Genomic DNA, 19,163 nt, shown 5'->3' on the forward strand with positions numbered 1-19,163 from the left:
CGGTTGAGTGACAGGACAGAGCAATAACGTGTTAAGTGTGACTGATTGTTCATGAGTCCTGTTGAGTGTTTTCAAACCGGGTTTTTGTTCCTCCGTCGTCTCATTTTGTGCTCAGCTGTCATGTGATTGAGTGTTGGGTGGCCCTTTAAACTCCGCCCACTTTACAGGGCGTCGCGTTGCCAAACTAAGCCCAAAACAGTGAAGGGAATCACAATAATCAGTGTTACATGAATTTATTCACAGTGATCATACAGAAATAGTAACATTTACATTAAGGTCTCATTTGTTAATGAACCGAGTAATATTTGTTACAGCGTTTAATCTTAGCTATTAATGATACAATTGTTCATGTTAGTGCACAGTGCATTATTTAATGTGAACAAATGCAAGTTTTTATTTATTCAATTAGCATTGTAAGAGTACTACAAGGAATTATTTTATTTTATTCTTATTACATGAACAACTTTTGTTGTTTTAAGGAGCAGAAAATTGCTTAATGTAAACAAATACAACTTTTAATTTTAATAAAAAGTTTTTATTTGCTTACATTACATTTTTATTTTAATAACGTCAAAGTAAATCTTAAATACAACTTGTTTACTAGTAAATATTGAATTCAACAAACAGACTAATAAATGCTGTAGAATTGTTAGTTTATGAAGTTATCTATAATATGGTTCCATTTGCCAACTTTAGTTAACTATTAAAACGAACAATTCTACTGCATTTATTACTAATAAATAATTTTTTAATAGTAAATTTTGAAATCAGCAAACTAATAAATTAGTAAGTTCATGTTGATTTCAAAATGTACTAGTAAAAATGTGTATTTACATTTAATTTAATAACTATTAATATTAACAAATTAATGTTAACAATCTTTTCATTTTAGAAATGTATTAGAAAATGTTGAAATTAACAAGAAATTATTTAATATTTTTATTATTACATTAACGTTTTTTTTTTAATTACGAACAAGGAATGACCTTAGTTATTAATTTAACAAAAAATAAACATCCAGTGTAGTTCATGTAGTATTAATAGTAATAATAAAGAATTCCTTGTAATGCAATTATGTAAATTTGAACATTTACTAATCTATTTTTAAAATGAAGTTGTATTTGTTGAAAGCGCTGCAAACTCATGAATAATGATCAACTGTAATTTTATTAAACGCTGTACAAATCCTCACTGTTAGTTCATAAATATGAGACCTTTTTGTAAAGTGTTACCACTGTAACAATGTGTTTGTTAATATATTATTTATAAATATTTTTAACTGACTTTGATACTGAACACATTGGCAGGGCATTAAAGGAAAAGTTCACCAAAAAAAAAAATCATATACATACAGTATATATATATATATCTAACTTTATCACCCTCATTTGTTCCAAATCTACGTTGTTATTTTTTATTTGTTATTAGGCTCATTAAGGCACTTTTCCAGATCTTACGAATCTTATGAACTCATACAGGTTTGGAACGACATGAGGGTGTAAAGATAACTGATCGGTGACCACACACACACACACACAGAAGAGCAGAAGTCGTCATGTTTTGAATGATTGATGCGTTTCTGTTTCCAGTCGTTAGCGTTTCTCTCTTCCGCTGCTGCTATTGGCTCAGAGAGCGCAGGAAGAGAACGGGAGGCATGTCATGTACCGTACTGTCACTCCTGAATGATGTATGCAGATTCTCATGTAAACCAACCTAATAAAAGAGCGACCACACACACAGCTGACGTTCCTGTCGTCCATGTCTGAGAGCTTTGAGTCTCTGTCACATGTCAAACTCAGAAATGATGAATTATACAGAGTGCTTGTGCCACAGATCGATGGCTTTAGTGACGATGGCGTCTGTGTTCTCCTGCGGCATCTGTACAGAGAGACCAAGAGATCAGAAGCGCTTTAGCAACATTTACAGCTTTATGTAGGTGCATCAAAAACTTGAATAAGTGGTAAATCACAAAAACCACAGAAAAAGGAATTTGCTGGGTTCAATATTCTATTCTATATAATTTGTGGCAAAATGGCATTTAATATGATTAATAAAATAATAAAATTAATTAACTTTCTCAATAAAAAAAAAAAAAAAAAAAACTGTATAATAATAATAAAATAATAAAAATTTTCAATAAAGTAATTCCTTGTTCCTCAATAAAAAAAGTACCTAATTTAATAATAAATGTTTAAAAAAATTAATAAGATAAAACAAAAAATAATCAAATAAAATTAATTAATTGTTCCTCATTAAAAATTACATTTCATATTATAAAAAATGAAATGGTATTTAATATAATAAATCAAATAATTCCTTAAAACAATAGTTCAAATAAAATAAATCATCTTGTGTAATATATTAATAAAATAAAAATATAAAATAAACAGAACTAATAATTACTTGCTAAAAAACAGGTAGCCATATAATAATGATGTTACTTAATTGAATTAATAAAATTAAATAAAACTAATAAAAAATATTTGTTGTCCCTCAATAAAAAAAAAAAAAAAAAAAACAGTAGTTCATTTAATAATAATAGTAATAAAATACTGCTATTTTATATAATTAAGTGTTTCTCAAAAAACAGTGGTTGATATAATAATAATAATAATAATAATAAGAAGAAGAAGAAGAAGAATCAATTAAATTATAAAATCATTAGTGAAAGTCTATGGGACGAGATTACTGGAGGATTTTAAAAGATTAAAAAAATTGACTTGAAAAGGGTCATAATGTAAAGATTAATAAAGAACCCAGAACATTTCTTTAAACAAACCCATTTATGCCATGATATGTAACTGAAAGAGTGATGTTTGCAGCTCACGTTAGACAAGAATTTGTAAACTTCATCCGGGTCACTCATTCCCATCAACATGATCTTATGGCTGAGCAGAATCTCCACGGCAACAAACACCAGGATCTTACAGGAGCCGCTGATGACTTTATCCCAAATCCTGCCGACCAATCACAGCACAGCACAGTCCATCAATCAGCCAATCACACAAGAGCACAATCAATTAATCAGACGATCACAACAGATTAAAAAAAAAAAACAATGAAACGTAACATTAATAATAATAATCATCCAATGTTTTTTGAGCAGCAAATAGGCATATGTGACCCTGGAGCACGAAATCAGTCTTAAGTCTCTGGGGTATATTTGTAGCAATAGCATTGTATGGGTCAAAATATGCATTTTTCTTTTGTCAAAAATCATTAGGATATTAAGTAAAGATCATGTTCCATGAAGATATTTTGTAAATTACTTACCGTAAATATAGCAAAACGTAATTTTTGATTAGTAATATGCATTGCTAAGAACTTCATTTGAACAACTTTAAAGGAGATTTTCTTATTTTTTTGCTCCCTCAGATTCCAGATTTTCAAATAGTTGTATCTCAGACAAATATTGATGAGATGATGAGATAATGCATAAATCTCAATTTCGAAAAATTGACACTTAAGACTGGTTTTGTGGTCCAGAGTCACATATTAGAATGATTTCTGAAGGATCATGTGACACTGAAAACTGGAGTAATGATGATGAAAATTCAGCTTTGACTCACAGCAATAAATTACAGATTAACAGAGATTCACATAGAAAACAGCCGTTTGAAATAATAAAAATATTTCACAATTTTTCCTGTATTTTTGAGAAGAATCAGTAAACTGGACGTCATTGTGTCCTGACCTCTGTAGGCTGGACTCTGGTAAACAGCCAGCAAAGCAGCGTCCAAACCAGAGACGGTATGGCAGCGAGTGCAGAGCTCCAGACGTCTTCAGATGAGCCAGAAGAGCGGCGTCCTCCTGAGACAGGAAGTGCTTCAAACGCTTTGGCTGAAACACAGAGACAGTGCTTTTAATTAAAAACAAATCAGAGAAACTACATCAATGAGCCGTTGCACAAGACAGAAGAACTAAACACGGACCATTTTTGTGGTGATTCTGTTAGTTTTGGAGCTCCATATATGAATAAATGTGTTATTATTCAGTAATGTTTTCCTTTTAACATCAGATTTTTTTTTTTTTTTTTTTTTAGACACAAGTAAAATGATTAAACACTTAAAAAAAATTAAATCATTAATATAAGAATAACAGCTGTTATCATTTATTATCATGTCAAAACGGAAAGAAATAACCACTTACACCACATTAAAAATCATTAATATAAATATAAAAATAATTAAATAATAATAGTAACAACAACAGTTATTACTTTTTACAGTGTCAAAAATAAAAATGCGTATGTCTTTGAACAAAAAAAATCATACAATATAATAATAATAATATTAACTACTATTATTAAAGTGTCAAAAAGGAAAAAAACTTGTTCTGGATGGTTGTTAAAAATTAAATATGCATAAAAACAAATAATATTATTATTATTTAAGTGGTTATTAAACACTTAATCATCAAAATAACTAATACAGTAGTAATAATAATAATAATAACAACAACTACTGATATTACAGCTGATTATTACAGCATCAAAACAAAAAAAAAATTAAATATCTATTCTGCATGGTTATTAACTCTTAAACCAAAATTTAAAAAGCATAAAAAAATAATAATAACAGGAATATTACTCATAATCACTGCTAGTATGTATCACGGTGTTCAAAAACTAAGTAAAATTATTAAACACTTAAATCAACATTAATAATCATTCAAATTTATATAACAACAACATTACTAAAGTACTAATAAGGGTTATTTATTTTTCTGTGGTTATATATTTGAAAGGTTATTGAACACTAAAAATCTGAAACATTCATAATAGTAAATAATATAAACTTATGATTTATCAGTGTAAAAAATAAATTAATAAACAATAATAAAAACTTTGTTAGCCGTTCCTTTAGCAGGTAAACATGTACCAGGTCAGTGATGGAGTCTCCAAACTTGAGCTTGAACTGGTTGATGAAACATCTGATGAGCCAATAGCAGTCGACCGGGTCGTCAACGATCTCCTCCATCGCTCTGCCGATAGCCAGGAAGTTCTCATCCTCGTCATCCTGGAAGAAAACCATCAAACCTGAGACATGAGAAAACAAGTACTGGTGGCCTGTACACAGCAGCCAGCACAAACATCACAAGGGATTTAACACTTGTTTCTCTGGATAACGTTATATAAAGCATTGCTTCAAACCTTTTAGATGCGGCTCATGATTATACCAGTAATCTTGGGGTTCTGTCAGGACCACTATCGTCAAAGATGATTGACAATTAGCATATAGTTTGGATTGGTGGAATGGTTCTGTTCTGGGCAAGAACTCCCTGTGCATCCATGCAGCCTAGCATGGATGAGAGCAGTGATAACCCCCCAGGGTAAACAGAACAGAACCAACAAAAGTACTGCAGATTTGTTAAAAAGTTCAATAATTTTATGTACATATTTTTGAATGTGTCGGATTCAAAAGAGAATCAGAAGGCTGGATCCTGACTGACAGAGGAGGAGTTGAGGAGGGTAATTTGCTATGGAGCAATGCGAAAACTGCTGATAATACTTACGACTTTAAATATGGATGCTTAGATAGGTGTCGCATTCCTATAGGCAGATGGGGATCAGCTGACGCGAGCTTGACTAAAGTGACCTGCCAGAACTAACGCGATGCTCGATAAAGCTGCTTTGACACAATCTGCATTGTAAAAAGCGCTGTGTGATATATATATAGGGTCTATATAAGGGTTAATTTTTTTTACTTGAGATTTATACATCATCTGAAAGCTGAATAAATAATCTTTCCATTGATGTATTTATTATGATAGGACAATATTTGGCTAAGATACAACTATTTGAAAATCTGGAATCTGAGGGTGCAAAAAAATCTAAATATTGAGAAAATCTCCTTTAAAGTTGTTCAAATGAAGTTCTTAGCAATGCATATTACTAATCAAAAATGAAGTTTTGATATATTTATGGTACGAAATGTACAAAATATCTTCATGGAACATTATCTTTACTTAATATCCTAATGATTTTTGGCATAAAAGAAAAATCGATAAATTTTACCCAAACAATGTATTGTTGGCTATTGCTACAAATATACTACACTGAACAAAATTATAAACGCAACACTTTTGTTTTTGCCCCCATTTTTCATGAGCTGAACTCAAAGATCTAAGACTTTTTCTATGTACACAAGGCCTATTTCTCTCAAATATTGTTCACAAATCTGTCTAAATCAGTGTTAGTGAGCACTTCTCCTTTGCCGAGATAATCCGTCCACCTCACAGGTGTGGCATATCAAGATGCTGATTAGACAGCATAATTATTGCACAGGTGTGCCTTAGGCTGGACACAATAAAAGTCCACGACGTTGACATCAGCAAACCGCTCACCCACACGACGCCATACACGCTGTCTGCCATCTGCCCTGTACAGTGAAAACCGGGATTCATCCGCGAAGAAAACACCTCTCCAAACGCCATCGAATGTGAGCATTTGCCCACTCAAGTCGGTTACGACGTCAAACTACAGTCAGGTCGAGACCCCGATGAGGACGACGAGCATGCGGATGAGCTTCCCTGAGACGGTTTCTGACAGTTTGTGCAGAAATTCTTTGGTTATGCAAACCGATTATTGCAGCAGCTGTCCAGGTGGCTGGTCTCAGACGATCTTGGAGGTGAAGATGCTGGATGTGGAGGTCCTGGGCTGGTGTGGTTACATGTGGTCTGCGGTTGTGAGGCCGGTTGGATGTACTGCCAAATTCTCTGAAACGCCTTTGGAGACGGCTTATGGTAGAGAAACGAACATTCAATTCACGGGCAACAGCTCTGGTGGACATTCCTGCAGTCAGCATGCCAATTGCACGCTCCCTCAAAACTTGCGACATCTGTGGCATTGTGCTGTGTGATAAAACTTCACATTTTAGAGTGGCCTTTTAGTGTGGCCAGCCTAAGGCACACCTGTGCAATAATTATGCCGTCTAATCAGCATCTTGATATGCCACACCTGTGAGGTGGATGGATTATCTCGGCAAAGGAGAAGTGCTCACTAACACAGATTTAGACAGATTTGTGAATAATATTTGAGAGAAATAGGCCTTGTGTACATAGAAAAAGTCTTAGATCTTTGAGTTCAGCTCATGAAAAATGGGGGCAAAAACAAGTGTTGCGTTTATAATTTTGGTCAGTGTATAATAAATATAATATATTCAAGAATCGGCTAAAACACATTTCTTCCATCTTTATTTGACCCTCTAGCACTCTCTATTCTAATTCTATTCTTTAAAAAAAAAAAAAACCTAACTCCATTGTTAAAAAGGCCCAGCAGAGACTGTACATCTTTTGACAGCTGAGGAACCTGCCATAGGAGCTGCTGGAACAGTTCTGCGCCATCACTGAATCCATCCTCTGCACCTCAATAACTGTCTGGTTCAGCTCAGCTACCAAATCTGACCTCAGAAGACTGCGGAGGGTAGTCCGGACTGCTGAGCGAATCATTGGTACAACCCTCCCCACTCTCCAAGAACTGTACTCATCCAGAGTGAGCAAAAGAGCTGGTAAAATCACTCTGGACCCCTCACATCCAGCACACTCCCTCTTTGAACTGTTACCGTCTGGTCGACGCTACAGAGCTCTGAGCACCAGAACGACCAGACACAGGAACAGTTTCTTCCCTCAGGCAATACATCTCATGAACACTCAACAATAAACGTGGAACACACAACACTATTATACACTTACTTATCTATCATACATACTTAAGATTACATTTCAAATTTGCACATAATATACATACAAAACTGTCTATTGCATTACACCTGTACATACAACTGTCACTTTGTATATTGTTATTCCCTATTTACTTGTTCTATTTTTATTCTTTTATTATCTGTGTTTTTGTTCTGTCCCTGTCATTCTGATGCACTGTGGAAGCTTCTGTCACGAAAACAAATTCCTCGTATGTGTAAACATACCTGGCAATAAAGCTCATTCTGATTCTGATTCTGATAAATAATGGTGACTTGACTTGACCTAAGGTACTGATTACCCACAAACCCGCAGCTCCTCACCGGCGGCCTGAGCTCGCTCCTGCGGGGAAGCTGTCTGCTCTCCAGCTGGTACATGCGCAAGTAGATCTCCGTCGGCGGGGTAGATGCGTGGATGAAGCGCATGGCTGTCAGAGCGCTGCTGACGTCCTCAAACTGCTCGAGACGATAGCGAGACACCAGAGCGTGAGAATCACTGTGGGGTGGCAGGATACCTGCAGACGACGGGACAGACGGCTTCACCAGCCTGATCTACAGACACTCGCTGTGTTTCCATCCACCTGTTTTTATGCGCATTTTGGAATATCGCATTAAAAAAAAACACTGGATGGATACACCAAGATGTGCATAAATTCTAAAAATGCACATAAAAAAACGTATGCACACATTTGAGTAGGATAAACTTTATATTCGATAAGAAAAAACGCACAGAAACTACAATGGAAACACATTTACCTAATAAATTCCTCCATGCGCATCGGAAAAGTCATGCGAGTTTGCGCTATAGTGAAAGTGAAGTGACATACAGCCAAGTTTGGTGACCCATACTCAGAATTCATGCTCTGCATTTAACCCATCCAACGTGCACACACACAGCAGTGAACACACACACACACAGCAGTGAACACACACACACACAGCAGTGAACACACGCACACACAGCAGTGAACACACACACACACAGCAGTGAACACACACACACACACCTGGAGCAGATAACTTGACTAACCAGCGGACCGATCTCGTTCACAGCATCTATATGTTGTTATGGTCGTTCTGAAATGCCTGAGCAACGTCTGTCGTGAAAGTACTTCTGTATAATTGTCTTACACGACTGCGTTCCCAAACAGCAGCATCTGCCTCTGAAAGCAATGACTGTATTTATTGCGTTTCGTCTGCTCGCTCGGAGGCGCAAGTAACTTATCATATATCAAAATTATTATATTCAGTGGCTTCTAGTTTTCTTAGCGATATTTAGTGCCAGTTTATCAGGAAGTGACAATTTTGTTCTCTTTGACACGGAAACGGTGCTTATTCGCAAATGTTTTATGCGATATTCCAGTTTTGCGCATAAGTTTCATTTGAATCTTTGGATGGAAACATAGCTAAGGTGTTATATTACTTACAGTGGTGGCCAAAATGATTACAACACTGATATTTCCTACTGACACATTACAGCAAAAGATAGAAATAACTGACTTAAAACCATTTTTAGCTGCTGAGAATACTAGTGTTTAATCATTTTAGTCATCACTGTATGTGAATGATTAATCACGCTCTCACCCAGCAGGACTTTCCACACATGTATCCGGTACACGGAGGGCAGAGGAAACCTCTGACTGAAGGTGCTCAACTTCTCCACATCTGAAAACAACAGCAACAACAGTGACTGAAGGAACACTGATCGTCTGTGAGATAATATCACAGCCATTTATTCTCAACTGAGAGATACACAGCATTTCACAGTTAGACATAAACCTAAACTAAGATGAAAAATAAATACTACTATATATAATAATAATAATAATAAGTTATTATTATTATTACTGAGCTGAAATGCATGGTTATAGAACATTTAAACCAATATTAAAAAACAAAAACTATTATAGAGTCAAAGGGGAAAAAAAAATGTTATTCATGGTTACTGAACACCAACATTAAAAATAAATAAATAAGTTATTATTGTGTTGAAAAAAGTAAATCTATTCTATATGATTAATGAACACTGAATCCAACAATAAAAATAATTTGTTATTAATTATAATAATAAATATGTATTTTTATTGTAAGAAAAATCTGTTCTGCATGGTAACCGAACACTAACAGTTAAAATAATAACTTATTTTATGTTGTGTCTAAATGTTACAAATTTGTTATTAACAACAACAATTATTCTTATTTATTTTGTTGAAAAAGTTAAAATCTATTTTGCATGATTACTGAACACCAACATTAAAAATGAATTATTAATAAATTAATAACAAGTATTAGAAGATACAATTATTTTATATTGTTATTATTATATTAAAAAATTAAAATATTTTTTATTATACTATTAAAGAGAACAAAATAGCTTTTCTAAATGGTAACTGAACTCTTAAACCAACATTAAAAATGCATAAAATTTAAATAATAAAAACTGTTATTATTACAGGTTCAGAAGGATATGTAAACCTGTTTACCGAACACTTAAATAATAAATAAACTACCTGTTATTTTTATGATTAAATGAATGAATTTGAGTCTGTAGCAGGAATATTTGAACAGCTTACCCAGTGGATTGTCCTTCATCAGGATCTCGAGCGATTTCTTCTCCTCCACGCCTCTGAAACCCACTTTCTCATAATACGCCGAGCGGAAGTTTCTCTGAGGATCATCAGCCATGATCACTGATGTGAAGCTGCAACAGAAAAACACCATGGTTTACCCATACTGCTGATGACACTTTACCATATTACTGTAGTAAATAACACCTCAATACTGTTAGATCAGATCAGAGCCACAGTTTAGATAAAGAAAAACCCCAAAGCTATCAAATGAGTTAAATGCACACTACTGCATTAACATATACATTACCATGGTATTTTCATGGTACCTTTCCTTCCTTCAAAGAACACCATGGAAAGATATAATACTACAGTGTATTGTGCATAAAGTAGAATTTAACACTTCCTCAATAAGTTAGATTGTTTTAAATGGTAACATTGTCACTAAATATATAAGTTACAGCAGAAGAACCAGGGTAAGTTAATGTAAGACATATCTGCTGTGTTCATCATAAACAATGTATTTATTCACCATCTATTTACCTCGTGTTCCTCAGCCGAGAGACTCTTCAAACAATTAATCAATCAAACATCTGACTACAATTCACATTCAATGCATAAATGCGGAATTATCACCTCTGCAAGACTCCACGTGTACGTCTGTAAATGCAGTCCTGTGACCCCGGAAGTCATTCACGTCATCGTGTTGTTCAACTCAGCGCCCATAGACATAATAAAAGACATCATAAATCTATGGCAGCTCCTACAAGATTGGACAAATACATTTGCGTTCTTAACCCTCATAATGCATTCAAAGTCTGAATTAAATTCATGACTGCTCAAATGACCTACATAGGCTATAGAACTATGCTATTAAATGCATGTTTTCCGGGTAAACTGACCAAATTGACCTAAATCCATTATGCATTCAGATCCCCCTTTTTAAAGTCACCTAAAATGTTAAAATGGTTATTTTTTTGGTATCCTGAATACAACCAGTAGGTGATTGGTGTTGTATGACAGCACAGGCATCCATACACAATAAAACAACATTTATCCTAGTTTTCAGTTATTTTGCTAATGCAGGCTAGGAACATATTTTTAGAACTAAATGGTAAAAATAAAGACCCATGTCTTCATAAAACATACCGTTTTCAATGCAAAACATCTTTCCACAGTGCTTTACCGGCGCTTTTATTGTTTTTGACATAATTATCCAATAACTAAATGATTTTTCAATGCAGAGTATGGTTGATGTCAGCTTATTTAGAGAGCTGATATGTTAAATCTTAGTGAACGCCCTTTACTTTATGATTATTTGAAGAGATCAAACTAGGCAATTAATATTGGCAACAGCAGCATTTCAATAAAGGTAATACCAGTTAAAAACTACTTGAGGATCTTGAATAGGATTTATCTGCACTGTTTTGTAAACAGCCTTTTGTTAGCTTGGAGCTGGTTAGCATAGGTCAGCCAGGGTGCTAGTAAATACTTTTTGTTATTTCTTATCTTCAATAATAATCATACAATTAATAATGTAAGTACTCGTGAAATAATTTCACATCTTCACAAAACAGGCTCATTATTTCTGCTTTAACATATCTTTGGTTGTAATCACTAATAAAACTGAATGGAATTAAAAGTATTAATGTTCAATTTTGAAGTTCAAAAGTTAATATTGTTAAGTCAAACCTGGATTAGATTTTTTTTTAGGCATGAAATAACTCAATCAAACCGTAGTAATTTTTCAAAGGAGTCATACATTTAATGAGGTCTTTCTTTATTTGATCAATAAAACCGTAAGAAAAATGTCAGACACAGTGTTAGAGATCAACTTCACAAAGTAGGCTAGTACAAAGGTAAAGTGAAGGCACTGAAACGTTCCGAAAAAACTACAGCAATTCAACAGTATTAGTGTACAAACAAATCAGGAAAGTTACATCAGTACCAAAAATCAAGTGTTATAAACAACTTATCTGTTTAATAAAATTCAAAAGCAGAAAAAAACCATAATGTGAATAAGCAGTCAAAATTAAAAGTGTAATTTTTGTATTAGCTAATACATTCAATATAGATTTAAGGAACACTAAATGCTATTGGTTCTTTAGTTTTTCAAACAAGGTGGTAAAAAAATGCTGATTCGTTTAGAACACAATCCACATGTCCAATAATAAATGTTACTGATTTTCTCATATTGTTATCTTAAAATACTTGGTAATTGTGTTATATAACATTGCACAGAACACAATGATTGTTTAAGAGAGCGATTTGGTGCTGAAAGATGTTCTGTTGTAGCTAAAGCTGCTGTATCTGGAAGACGAAGAGGGGGATAAGGTGTAGTCTACGCTGCCCCTACGGGATCCGCTTCGAGAGCCTGAGGCTGATCCTGGATTTGAGAGGTTGTAGGGGCTGCTGATTCCACGTGATGAAACCGTGGAGGCGGGAAGCATGCGGACACCCGTGTTCTCCTCGGTCATGCAACCTTCCAGAGCCTCCTTGTAGGATATCCTCAGCTTGGTCTTGGGGCAGGTGAGGGTCTTGGGGTGGTGGCGCGCATCCTGGAGCTTCTGAGCCGCTCTCATTTCCAGCCAGCCGAGCTGTAAAGCCTCCTCAAGCGAACGTCTGCACCCAAGCTCTGGGTCGAACAGCCCGCCGGTTAAATACTGGAATTCGAGGAAGCGCTGGCCAGCTTCGTATGGCAGCCATTTTTCCTTTACGGCCTCGGCGGCTGACATCTTACGTTTGGTTTTCACGTCTTCGAAACCAATATACGCTTTCTGGGCAGGTTTTATCCTGTTAGCCATTTTGTCATCAAGGATACCAAGTCGGGTTGCTTCTTGAATAGAAATACGGCGACCGTTTTCAGGGCTCACAATCCCTCCGGTGCAAGCCTGAGCCTCCAGGAGTCGTTGCGCTGTGATGGAATCAATAATTCCTCGCTTCAGAGCATCACATATGCTGATCTTCTCCATCTTCTCTGTGTCAAAAACTGCTCCAACTGGATTCTGTCCCTCAATCGTTTCTACTAATGGGATCAGTTTGACTGACATGCTGGAAATATGTTTGGCAGAGTTTGTTGAGGATGGATCTTCAAAGGTTTCTTGAGTGGAGATATTCTCGAATGTTTTAACAGTTTCAGTTTTAATTATCTGGCTTTTCATTGACGTCTGGGATGTGAAAGATGATGAGGCGTCAGAGGAGCTGAGCGGTTTGCTGAGGGTTTTCGTCTTGTTGGTGATCATATCTGCAAGCTCTGTAAGGGTGAGAATTCCTGAGCGATACTTATCAAGGACATATTGGTCAATCACTCCCTTAACTAGCAGTTCTTTCAAGTCGTACTGAATGCCTGTTTGCATGTCCATTATTGCTGTACTGGTCGAGCCATCTGGGGCAGTGATGACACTTTCTTCCCACTCACATTCTTGCTGAGACAAGTCCAAAAAGGTTTCGTAGTCTATGAGTTTCTTCTCGTAGGCTTCACGCACCGTCATCTCTTTATGACTTTCAGGATCAACAATCAGTACTCGTCTCTTCCTTTTGGAGTTCTTCTGCTGCATCTTTTTCTTATCGTAAAGAGGCAGAAGCACTAGTCCCGTCTTCTTATCTGGAATGCAACGGCTCTTTAGCTGCAGGTAGGTCAGATTGTCCTCTGTGTTTGGGTCGAAGAAACCCTTTGTGTCGTCTCCTTCATCTTTTAGAATCTGGTTCATCTCTTCATCAAAGTAGCGCCTTTGGTACGCCACATCGACGTCAATTCGGTGACTGTGTTTAGGGTCAATGATGCCACCACTTGCAATCTGAGCCTCCAGCAGGCGAATGCCATGACCTTTCTCTATGAGACCACGTTCGATGGCTTCGAAAAGGGAGATCATCTTGTTGGTGCCTGGATCTTTGTACCCAGTTACTGCTCTCTCTGCAGACAGAAGCTTGTCTTTGAACTCCACACCCACCAGTCCTTTTTTACAAGCCTCCTCGACTGTGTAGTACTCTTTGTGGATGGGATCAATCATGAAGCCTGAAGCGGCCTGTGCCTCCAGAAGCTCCAAGGTAGTGCCTGGTCGCAGAAGCCCATCCTTCATGGCCTGGTAGATGGGCAAAGCGCAGTCATTGGCTTCATCATAAATCCCAGCAATGCAGGTTGACCCTCGGAGATAAGCCCGAAGCCTGTGTTCAATATCTTGGCTGGTAATCTTGCCCTCTCTCAGATGATCTACGTCCAAAGGTTGCAGCAATTTTGCATCCACCAGATCTGACACGCTAACTTCATGGCGCAGTCCCTGTACAGTCATGGGTTTCTCTGGAGCTGGAAGCAGAAGCAAGCTAGTACTGAGGTCAGCCTTGCATCGCTTCTTGAGGTTAACGTAGCTGGCATGTAGACCAGTGTCAGGATCGATATAGCACTCAGGTCTGGCATTTAGAGCTTGATAAAGATCCTCATCAACAAGGTCACGGTCCATGGCAGTATCTTTGGAAAGATAGACGCTAAGGATGGGTTCAAGGATGCCTCCCGCTGCCTCTTGTGCCTGCAAGTAATGCAGAGCTGTTTCTCGGTTAACTATTCCTTTCTTCATGGCTTGGCTTACTGGCAAGAGTTTACCAGTTTTGGGATCCCTGAATCCAATGCAGGCGGCCTCTGCAATCAACAGCTGCTTCTTGTCAGCTTCATCCACAAGTCCATTCAGACAAGCCTCTTCAACAGTCATCCTCACATTTGCTCTGGGATCTATGATGTACCCTGTGGCAGCTTGAGCCTCCAGCAACATGTTTCCACACTTGTCTGAAATCAACTTTTGTTTTTTAGCCTCGGTGAAGGTAATTTTGCCTTTAGGTCCTGCTGCCAGCCCCGCAATGGCTCCTGTACCTTTAAGATTGTGCCTGATGTCAACAGATACGTCCTCGACAGTCCGCTGGCCATTCATCAACTGGTCAAATGTCACCTTGTCAATCACACCACAGTCATGCAGCTGCTGGGCTGTGACCTTCTTGCGGACACCTTCAAAGACCAGCGAGGAGGCATCTGTTAGGTCTGTCTGAGTGTATTTAGTAGCATCATCTGGTTTCCGCTGCAGTCTCAGCAGCTCATTCTGCTGCGAGTCTCGAAGCACCTGCATCTCTGCCCTCTCTCGTTCCAAGTTCTGCAAGAGCAGCCTGTAGCGTTCTTCGGTCTCCTTCACATGCGTCCTCAGCCTCTCCATCTCGGCCTTGACAGAATTAAATTGGCTCTCCAGGCCGGAGCGCTCCGAGTTGTGCTGTCGAATCTGCTCTTCGTGAGCCGTGCATTTGGTCTTCCATTGGGTAAAATCCTTCTTGATCCTCTCATTGTCCTCCTGCAGCTGTGATTTGAGTCGCAGTTCCGATTCCAGTGAGAGTTTGATACGGGCTAGCTCGTCTTCCAGCTTTTTTAAGCGCATCATATCTTGTTCCATTGCAGCCATTTTCTTGAGGAGGTCATCCCGCTCTTGCTGCAGGCTGCTGCACTGATTTTGGGATGTTTGGATCACAGAGGAAGTCTGCAACAAAAGTACCAAAGAGAACATTATTGTATTATCATTTAAGGTGATCATTCTGTATATGTTTGTTCAGATAGGACAATGATTTGTTATTGTATGACAATGATTTATCATTTATTGACTATTACAAAAAAAAACTGATTGGTTTTCAAGCTAATTACATGACTATAGCCAACCCTGCTCCTGGAGGGACTACCTTCTAGCAGATTTTAGTTCCATCCCCACTCCAACACACTTTCCTGTTATTTTCAAGTAATCCTGTACACCTTGATTAGCTGGATAAGTGTGTCTGATTAGGGTTGGAGCTAAAGCCCAGCATACTAGCCCACCAGGTGCAGGGTTTGCTACGCCTGTTCTAAAGTATCAAAATCACAGAGGGTGCCATGAACATTAGAGGTTAGATTGATATGTCTTGAAAGTGGTTGATCATGTATGCAATTGATGCTGTTGTGCAAAACAAGCACGCAGCATGGAAGCTTGCAAAAGGACAAACTACAGAGATGTGTATTAAGATGCAAATCAGCAGGGTGTGGTGTAGAAATAGGTCAAACATGCACATTAAGACATGCAAAAATATGGTAGTTTGTTATTGTGACATATTTTGCATGTCAAGACAATATTTATAGCATGCAACGTGAGAGAGATGCATGCAGCTGGCTAAATCTACGCATTTTAACTCGAGAACTCTATTTTCTAGTTATCCTAGTACCTCTCTGGCTTGTTTTTGTACATTTTCTATCTCCACTTGCAGTTTTTCTCTCTCTCGTGAGAGCTGTTGCATAAGCCTGTCATGCTCTGCACTGGCACGCTGGCTGGGCTCAAGCTGTTTCTGCAAAGCTGCGATTTGCTCTGTCAGTTCCCGATCGCCACGTTTTTTGTTTTTGAGCAGTTCCTCGTGTTCTAGACGCATAGAGCGCAACTCCTCCCCCAGGCGGAGACGATCTTTGGTAAGAGTTTCATTGAGCGTTTGCAGACGCTCAGTTTCAGCAGTGCCTATGTTTAATGCACAAGTCTTCTCTTCCATGCTGCGATGAAGGGCCGTGTAGCGCTGATTGGAGTCTTGGACGCGCCCTTGCTCCTGCGTCAGCTGTAGTTTCAAAGTGTTCATCTCGGCTTTCAAGGCGGCAAGGCTCTGAGAAGACGCTTTGTGCTCCTTCAAGGCACGGTCTAAGGCCTCCTTCAGCTGCTTGCATTCTTCATCCACATGCTTGGCCTCAAGATTGGTCTCTTCCTGGCTCTTACGCAGCGTGGTGATTGTAGTTGTGTACTCCCGCATGGCCTGGCTACTCTTTTCAAGTTGCACCTCCGTTCTCCTGCGCTTGCTGGCCTCCTCTTCCACCACTTGCCGCTGCTTCTCCAATTCACTTTCCAGCTGCTTCAGCTCCTCCTGGAGCTCTTGAATGCGGGTTTGGAGGCGTGTAATAGTCTGTTCAGAACGGCCCTTCTCAAGAGCATGGGCCTCCAGCTCCACCCGAATGAGGCTCAACTCCTGGTGAGAAGAGCGTAGTTGCACCAACTCCACATTACAGTTTTCGTTCTTAGTTTTGAGGTCGGCCAACTCCTCCTCCAGTCTCCTGGTCTCGGCCTCTAAAGATCTTTTCAGACGTTGCTCCTCCTCAAGAAGGCGTGTGAGACAGTTGATCTCACTACTCTTTTCTTGCAGTACCCGACTGGTGCTCTCATGTACCTCCCTCGTTTTGTTGTCTGCTTCACGTTTCTGGCTAGATAACAACTGGACTTGAGATTGCAGCTCATGCCTCTTTCGGCCTTCCTCTGTACTTACAGCACTAAGTCTCTGGACCTCCTCTTCCAGGTGCTTCCTCTGGGCCTCCTCCTGGCCGAGGGAGATACGAAGCCTTTGCAGCTGCTCCTTCAACTCCCTAGATTCTCCCACTAATCTTTCAATCTCCAGAATCATGGAAACTGCATCACTTTCCTTCTGCTGCGAAAGCTTCTGCATGCTGGTCTGAGTAACGAGGATTTGAGACTCATAGGTCTGTTTCACCTCTCGTATCTCTATGTTGTGCTCCTGCCTTACCTTTGCCAACTCCGCCTGCGCCTCCTTGACGCGCCGAGCCTCGTCTTCCAATTCCCTTCGCAGACGCTCCAGCTCTTGGGTCCTTTCAGACAACGTCTTTTCCAGCTCCATCTTGGCCCAGCTGGTCTGCTCCAGTTCCTTGAGTTTCTTGCGCATAGTTTCATCATGTTCTTCCTGCAAAACTGTGTAGCGCCCTTCCACGATTTTCTTCTTCCTTTCCACTTCGTCCAACTGGAGTTTGAGGCGACGTACTTCATCCATAAGTTCTTGAAGGCGGTTGGTAGAAGAGTCCAGGCTATCTTGTGTGGCCATGCACTTGAAAGTCTCAGTCCTCTTCACCTCTTCCAGAGATAGCAGGTGTGTCTGTGATTCATTCAGCTCCTGCTGGTATTTCAGAAGAGCTTCCTGCAAAGAGGCATTCGTTGTAGTGTGATCCTTAATAGCATCTCGCAGCTCCTGAAGTTCCTCCTCGAGAAGCTCAATCCTGGTATTCCGGATCTGCAGAAAACATTTTAAAATACATTATTTTGTGCTACATAACTATATATTTATCTGGTAAGTCCCTTGAGAATAAAAACTAGCATCATGAAACCTTACACTGACATTTGGCCAAAATATCTGTTGATCTGTTGAGTCCTAAAACCATTTAAAGACTTGGTCATTTTAAGTCTTTTGCGTTTACTGAAGAAGGGTTAGTTAGGGCTACATGATTTGGGGGAAAATCTAATTGCCATTTTATGATTTTAAATTCAATTTAAAAATGCTCAGCTGCACAATTTGGCTGAAAACTTTGTGAAATATAGATTAATAAAACCAATGCTAGGTAGATTACTTACAGATTTCAGTCTGTTACTGATTCCAAATTACATGACAAAAATGTAATCTATTACATTACACATTAAGTAATATAATCAGACTACTTTTTGATTACTTATGACTTAACTTGTTTATCACATTGATTTAAATAGGATAATATTTGTACCATATAAATATAAAAATGCAAAGAAGATTTATAAAATATATAAAAGAAAACATATCCCATTCATGTTATTAACAACATGAAGTGCATTAAACATTACATTAAGTCAAGGTTTCTTAAACTGGGGTACATGAAGGAACTGAAGGGGGTTTGTGAGTTTAATGAAAAGCTAATAATTAATTAAATCATAAAATACAGTGGTGTGAAAAAGTGTTGGCCCTTTTGGATTTGGCCCTTTTGGCCCCAAATCCTTTTGGATTTGGGTTTGGATTTTGTTTTCCCTTCATAAAAAAACTCCATGTTGTGTTTACTTGTGTTATCTTTGATTAATATTTAAATTTGTTTGATGATCTGAAACATTAAAGTGTGACA

General features: G+C 38.0%; 2 protein-coding genes across 4 annotated transcripts in view; both read right to left on the minus strand.

The window, feature by feature from the left end:
* Positions 1-218: 218 nt before the first annotated feature.
* Positions 219-10,969, minus strand: tbc1d7 (TBC1 domain family, member 7). Of its 2 annotated transcripts, none has more exons than XM_079376010.1 (8): positions 10,901-10,969; positions 10,271-10,398; positions 9,282-9,362; positions 8,022-8,212; positions 4,881-5,018; positions 3,695-3,840; positions 2,828-2,957; positions 219-1,878 (listed from the first exon to the last, which is right to left on the minus strand). In XM_079376010.1, the coding sequence occupies exons 2-8, from the start codon at positions 10,380-10,382 to the stop codon at positions 1,810-1,812; spliced, it is 867 nt and encodes a 288-aa protein (XP_079232136.1). In that variant the 5' UTR covers positions 10,383-10,398; positions 10,901-10,969; the 3' UTR covers positions 219-1,809. The 2 variants fall into 2 exon arrangements, with proteins under 2 accessions (XP_079232136.1, XP_079232137.1); XM_079376011.1 differs by having other exon boundaries at positions 10,808-10,948.
* Positions 10,970-12,012: 1,043 nt separating this feature from the next.
* Positions 12,013-19,163, minus strand: part of LOC306844153 (desmoplakin-B-like) — a 33,722-nt gene continuing 26,571 nt past the window's right edge. Inside the window, exons 23-24 of one of the 2 annotated variants that reach the window (XM_079376097.1) lie at positions 17,813-18,310; positions 12,013-15,774 (exon numbers count right to left, since the gene is read on the minus strand). In XM_079376097.1, the coding sequence (XP_079232223.1) occupies positions 12,520-15,774; positions 17,813-18,310 (3,753 nt within the window). In that variant the 3' untranslated portion in view covers positions 12,013-12,519. Of the gene's footprint in view, positions 15,775-16,483; positions 18,311-19,163 lie in introns of both variants that reach the window. The other variant, XM_079376096.1, reaches the window with a different exon arrangement.

This window comes from Barbus barbus, assembly GCF_936440315.1.
Source record: "Barbus barbus genome assembly, chromosome: 24".
NCBI lineage: Eukaryota > Metazoa > Chordata > Actinopteri > Cypriniformes > Cyprinidae > Barbus > Barbus barbus.